The sequence below is a fragment of the Tupaia chinensis genome, unplaced genomic scaffold (genome assembly GCF_000334495.1).
Source record: "Tupaia chinensis unplaced genomic scaffold, TupChi_1.0 Scaffold148073_1, whole genome shotgun sequence".
NCBI classification, from domain to species: Eukaryota; Metazoa; Chordata; class Mammalia; order Scandentia; family Tupaiidae; genus Tupaia; species Tupaia belangeri.
The window spans coordinates 35,579-41,881 of NW_006207923.1; the positions used below are offsets into that span (position 1 = coordinate 35,579).

Below are 6,303 nucleotides of genomic sequence, written 5' to 3' on the forward strand. Positions count from 1 at the left end.
CGCCCACGCTCGGGCGCCCACGCACCGCTACCGAGTGTAGCGGCCTCGCTCCTGCCCGCAATCCAGCGCCGGCGGCCAACCTGGCGCCACGATGCTGTCGAGACGGTATTCCAAAAAAGAGAAAAGAATTGAAAGGAAGTTACTTCAGACCACGTGACCCATTCCAGACTGGCCAAACAGCTCTGCCGCTGCTGGTTTCAGAATTGACCCGCGCTTTGCCAGCTACCTGGGTTTTGCACAGGCGGGGCTGCTGAAGCCCGTAGATTGGCAGTTGGCCATCCTGGGCCCCTGGCCCTGGTTCTTCAGAGTTTCCCCCTCCTGATGTAGATAAATTAAACTCTGGCAGAGTTTGCCCCCCAATCTCCCAAGTTTCAGATTCATTCAGGTAATTTTGATTGCTTTGGCTTGTGAATTCATCTCTGCTTCAGAGCAAGAAGGGGTTAAATGCCGAGGATCCTGTTTAGTTCTCAATGTAGGAAGGAATATACCAAACCAATGCTACACAGCCGTTTTCTGCAATACTGAGATAGGGCATTTCAGGGAGGTTGTGTGATTGAGATATCAGAGACCTTCATGCTTTCCAGTCATTTTATTTTATCAAAACACCCTTCCCTCCCATTTTCATGACGCCATTTCATTCTTGCCAAATTCTGCCCCCACCCATCCCAACTAATGCCTACTCAAAGAGTTGTTGGACCCCTTGTGAGGCTATTTACATCCCTCCCTCCCCAAAAATGTTTCCAACCCAAATTCAGACTGTCTTAATACTCTTGGGAAATTTCCTCTCTGGGTAGTAATACCAGGAACCAAAATTCCTCGGCCTTTCCTCAGAAGGTACTGTCCCAGGGACTCAGATGTTCCTAGATGTAGAGAAGGGCCTTTATGTATTTCATGGGAGCTCAAAGGCTCCAGGGCCTGTAAACCTGGGCTTTCCTCAGAAAATGTGAAATTGGGACTTGTGGAAGAGAGGAATAGAACCAAAAAAGCTTATTAAGGGAGCTCAGGATTCTTCATCCATGACATCCAGGATGTTGCTCAGAAGAATTTTGAAGGTGGGACGTTCATCCGCTTTCTAAAACCAAAGAAAAAGTAGAATGTCATAGTAACTAGAATCCCAAATTCAGAGGAAATGTAATGAGTAAGCAGTGACTGTATAAATTACTTGCCCAGTAGCATATCCTGTTGATTACAAACAAATGAACAAAACAGAAGAAAAAGAAAAGCTTCATAAAGTCCTTGTGTACTTTTCATTTTTAGTAACTCAGGTTATTAGTGTCAAAATAACAAGTTGCAAATTGAACTGGCAAATACATTGGATTAAAACTGAGGGCAAGTCCATAACTTAATTCTAGACAATGCATTCCTATTTTGGAGCCTCATGAAAAATGTCTTCCGAACAAGTTTAAGTAGTTGGTAGAACAGAAACCCTACAAACTGAGGTCATTTTTGGTCTGGTTTCAGTGTTTCTCTCATCCTAAAGCCAAAGTTAACAAAGGTATTAACATTTCGAAACTACAAATGACATTTCTGGGCAAGGGATCTGAACACCTCGGGCCTTTTGTTACCACCTCCAGCCTCCAAACTAAGGCTTTTTTGAACTGCCATAGTCCATAAACTACTGAGGAATTTAGTGATTCAGGGAATATTCATGTCAGAATGGTCTTAATCTGTCAGAACCAAAAAGTCATCAATTTTTTAGAGCTTTGACTCAGTGACTCTCAAACTTTTTTGAGTGTTAGAGTTTCCTGGGAAGTTTGAAGAGAGATTTCTGGATTCCACTTCAGACATACCTAATTAGATTCTTGGAGAAGATGCCTAGTAATCTATGTTTTTAAGAGTTCTTCAGGGGTTCTAATACACATCTAGATTTGTGGTCACTACTTTAAACAAGCTATGGGGACCAGCAGTTGGCATAATGGCTATGTCGCTGGACTCCCACGTAATCGACCGCGGTTCGTGTCCCGGACCCGGTGGCTTAAAACTCACGCTGGGCGCGTGTGCGTGCATGCCCAAGATCCCAAGAGGATAATGTAGGAGAAGGGATTGTGGCGTGGGGGGTGATTTCTCCCTTTCTGTCTCTCTGTCTCTCTCTGTCATTCTGGCAAGCGCACGCGCCCTATAGGAAAGACCTTTCAAAAAAATAAACAGGCTATAGGGAACCAGCAGTTAGCATAATGGCTATGTCGCTGGACTCCCACGTAATCGACCGCGGTTCGTGTCCCGGACCCGGTGGCTTAAAACTCACGCTGGGCGCGTGTGCGTGCATGCCCAAGATCCCGAGAGGAGAATGGAGGAGAAGGGGTTGCGGTGTGACCATCCCCCCTGGGGGGTGATTTCTCGCTTTCTGTCTCTATGTCTCTCTCTGTCTGTCTGGCGAGCGCACGCGCCCTACAGTGAAAATCTCTCCAAAAATAAAAAAAATAAAATAAAATAAAATAAACAAGCTATGAAGAAAGTACCTGTCTGAGGCCAGTTGGTGATGTGATTAAGGCAGCTGGATGCCACATGACCAACTGCACAGGTCAAGTCATGGACCCAGTGGCTTGAAAAACACATGAGATGTGTGTGCCCAAAATCCCAAAAGGAGAAGTGGAGGAGAAGTGATGGTGTGGTGATCATCCCTCATGGGGGTTGCTTTCTCACTTTCCTTCTGGCAAGCACACACACCCTCTACCAAATTAAAAAAGGGAAAGAAAGAGCCAATTAACACACTTGAATGAATTTTCTTTCTTTTAAATTTGCAAGCAAGCAGGTGTGTTCCCTGGAGACAGAGTGAGAAAGTACTCCCTGTGGGGCATGGTCATGCTGCAATCCCTTCTCTCCCATCTCTCCCTCCTTTCAGGCATGAGTACACATACACTCAGGATGTTTTCAAGCCACTGGGTCCAGCCACCTTAACCACCCACTGGACCCAAGCCACTGGGTCCATGACACAATTGGCTATGTGGAATCCAGCTCCTTAATCACCACACCACTGTTGGCCCAACTTTGCTTTTGTAATGCCCAAACACTTGCCTGAGTTCCCTTGACTGCCCTGTCTATGGTAGATGATATGGCCCTACAAGATCCCTAACACACTCTAAAGCCAAGTTGTTACTGAGGCCTGCTAATGATACTCCAGTAAGAATTAGGGTGGGTCTGGGAAAGCCTCTGGTCATCGGAGGATTGGGGTGCAGGTCAGGGTTAGAGAATGTGTGCAGCTATCAGTCTGTGCTCAGCTGGTGTGTAGCTATGAAGAGGGAACTGGCCAGCTAAATGGGAATCAGGTTTAAGGAAATAATTTGAGAGTTCACAATAAAACACTTACCTCATGCCAGCAGCTGTACATGATGGTATATACCCTCTCTGAAGCCAGATGAGGCCTGTAGAGACGCAGGCCTTGAGTGATGTGTTCAGCAGTCTCACTGTTACTAAATCTCTCATATGGCATCTTCCCCAGGGAATAAATCTCCCACATCAAAACCCCTGTAAGATGCACAAAAAGGTATTACGTTGGTTTGCACTCTTTCAGGGTAGTTGGGGCCCTAGTTATTCCTAGATCAACCTCAAATACTAGAATCAGCTGGTTCCCCCCTCTGTGCCTTTTGCATTTTGTCCAGACTTCTATAATACTTCACATGGGGTAGAGATCAGGGTTGCACCAGACTATCAGTTCCTCTAGATGACAGACAGTATCTTATTTGTGTGTGTTTTTTCTTTCTTTCTTTTCTTTTTTTTGGAGAGGTTTTCGCTATAGGGCGTGTGCGCTCGCCAGACAGACAGAGAGCGACACAGAGACAGAAAGCGAGAAATCACCCCCCCAGGGGGGATGGTCATGCCGCAATCTCTTCTCCTCCATTCTCCTCTTGGGATCTTGGGCATGCATGCACACGTACCTGGTGTGCGTATCCAGCCACTGGGTCCGGGACGCGAACCGCGGTCGACTACATGGGAGTCCAGCAACATAGCCATTACGCTAACTGCTGGTTCCCGTGTGTGTTTTTATAGGGTCTGGCAGGGTGCCTGGTACATAATCAGTATTCAGATGCTATTGAATACTGAATGAATTGTTTGTTTCCCTAGATATGCAATAAACTCTGAGAAGGCAGGGATTGTGTCCAGCTTACTCTTTTTATCCTTGGAAACCCCTCTGGTGCCTGACACATAGCAAGGACTCCCTAAGGATTAGATCAATGAAAGCAAGAATGAATCATCTCTCTGTGCCAGTTGCAAAGTATGGATTTTCCTCTTCATATTTCTCTTCTTTTGAGGTGTATAGTCTGTATAATCTTATCCACTTACCAAAAGCCCAGATGTCAGATTTGCTGCTAAATTTGCTATACATAAGAACCTCTGGTGGAGACCACCGGACTGGAAATTTGGAGCCTACCGAGCTTGTGTACTCATCATCCAGGACATACCTGCAAGGGATTGAGGACTTGTTACCATTATGATTTGGAGAGCTTGTTATTTGCTTAAGTTTTTCTGGCAGTCACAAGAGTTTCACAAATGCACCCTTACAGGGTGTCTGAAAAGTCTCTGTTTGTCAACCAGTGACTTTTACAAATGTTACTTTAACAGATTTCCTGTCTTCATGTCTGATTTAGCTTTCCTGATAGACAATATGGTTACAGGAAGGAAAAAGTGAAATAAGATTTAATAGGTACTCCCTCCCTCTTCTTTATCCCTCTTTTCTAACTCTATTCTTCTTCCCTCCCTTCTGTTCCATAGTTGCCAGTGGGATTTCTCTAATTAGGAAAGAAGGGAGATGGAATAAAGTGAACAGATTAACGGCTCAAGGAAGGCATTGGGGAAATAGCTTTTAAAATGGAGTAGGGGGAGGCCAGCCATGTGAAACTGGGGCCACGTGGGAAGCTCATATGTATATCCCAGGCCCGCCTGAATACGGTGGGCATCATGGCAGGTGTGACCTGTAATCCTAGCTAACTGGGAGGCTGCCGTAGAGGGCTGTGGTGATGAGATATTGTCAAAAATCTCTCTCCCCCTTTCTCCTCCTGTTTTCTCTGTCTGTCTCTTTCATACAAAAAGAGGAGGAGTAGGGAGAGGGGAGGAGAGGGACAGAACAATACAACAAAAGGATGAAAAAATTGGCTTCAATAACTCAGAGGGGAAACATAGGAATATGGTGAAAAACACTAGAATGAGAAAAAGAAAAACTATTATCACTGCCTCACATTTGTATTATGCTATTTTTAATTAGGAAAGAGGAAAAGGGCACACTCACCTGGACAGACCGAAGTCAGATACTTTAACAACTCCTTGATCATTTACCAAACAGTTTCGAGCCGCCTGTGGTGCAACAGATACCAGTGAGACTCTACCATGGCACACAGGTTAAAGGCATAAAGTGTTTGCCCACTTGTGGAGTAAAGCCAGTGACACCTCATCTCCTTTAACTAGAGACACCTTCCCACCTAGTGGGAGTCAATTGATGCTATTGAGAAATTGTACTGTATTTTCACTACATGGGAGGCAACCTGCTATGCAGTCCTAAGTACTGAGAAAGTGCAGAATGCATTCATTCACATGAGCAATTCCACAGCTCCCCTGCCTTTACTGAAATGCACAGAGAATTAAGGCAGAGTAGGAGGTTAGTTCGTTTTGTTTTCTGCTTTTCTGATAGTGGGACTAGGGCAATTTGCACCTCAGCCTGACCGAAATAAAGAGTCAAAAGCTCTGATGCCTCCAGGGACCAGCAGTTAGCGTAATGACTATGTTGCTAGACTCCCACGCAGTCGACTGAGGTTCGCGTCCCGGACCTGGTGGCTTAAAACTCACGCTGAGTGCGTGTGCGTGCATGCCCAAGATCCCAAGAGGAGAATGGAGGAGAAGGGATTGTTGCATGGCCATCCCCCCCTGGGGGGTGATTTCTCGCTTTCTGTCTCTCTGTCTCTCCCTGTCTGGCGAGCATGCGCCCTATGGGAAAAACCTCTCCCCCCCCAAAAAAAAAAAAAAGAAAAGCTCTGATGCCTCCCGATGGTAGGAACACAAGATAAGGTGGAGATTGCAGGAAATGGAGAGGCACCTGGAGACAAAGGCTACTACTGTTCCTTGCTACAGGCAACTGTTAGCATGGCCTTAGCATGGCCTGTGAGAATGTGAGCCTGTGTTCCAAGATAGTCTAGATTTTCAAGAGAAGATGGGAATTCCAATTTTTTTTTTGGAGAGGTTTTTGCTATAGGGTGTGTGTGCTCACCAGAAAGACAGAGGAAGACAGAGAGACAGAAATCGAGAAATCTCACACACACACACACACACACAACCACCACCACCACCACTGGTGGGGGGGGCGGGGGGGGGGGT

General features: G+C 45.9%; 1 protein-coding gene across 3 annotated transcripts in view; it reads right to left on the bottom strand.

Moving 5' to 3' along the window:
* Positions 1–275: 275 nt before the first annotated feature.
* Positions 276–6,303, bottom strand: part of BTK (Bruton tyrosine kinase) — a 44,968-nt gene continuing 38,940 nt past the window's right edge. For all 3 annotated transcript variants that reach the window (XM_006170151.3, XM_027768950.1, XM_027768951.1), the window contains 4 exons: positions 5,225–5,289; positions 4,282–4,400; positions 3,308–3,465; positions 276–1,072 (listed from right to left, as the gene is read on the bottom strand). In XM_006170151.3, the coding sequence (XP_006170213.1) occupies positions 1,001–1,072; positions 3,308–3,465; positions 4,282–4,400; positions 5,225–5,289 (414 nt within the window). In that variant the 3' untranslated portion in view covers positions 276–1,000. The remainder of the gene's footprint in view (positions 1,073–3,307; positions 3,466–4,281; positions 4,401–5,224; positions 5,290–6,303) is intronic.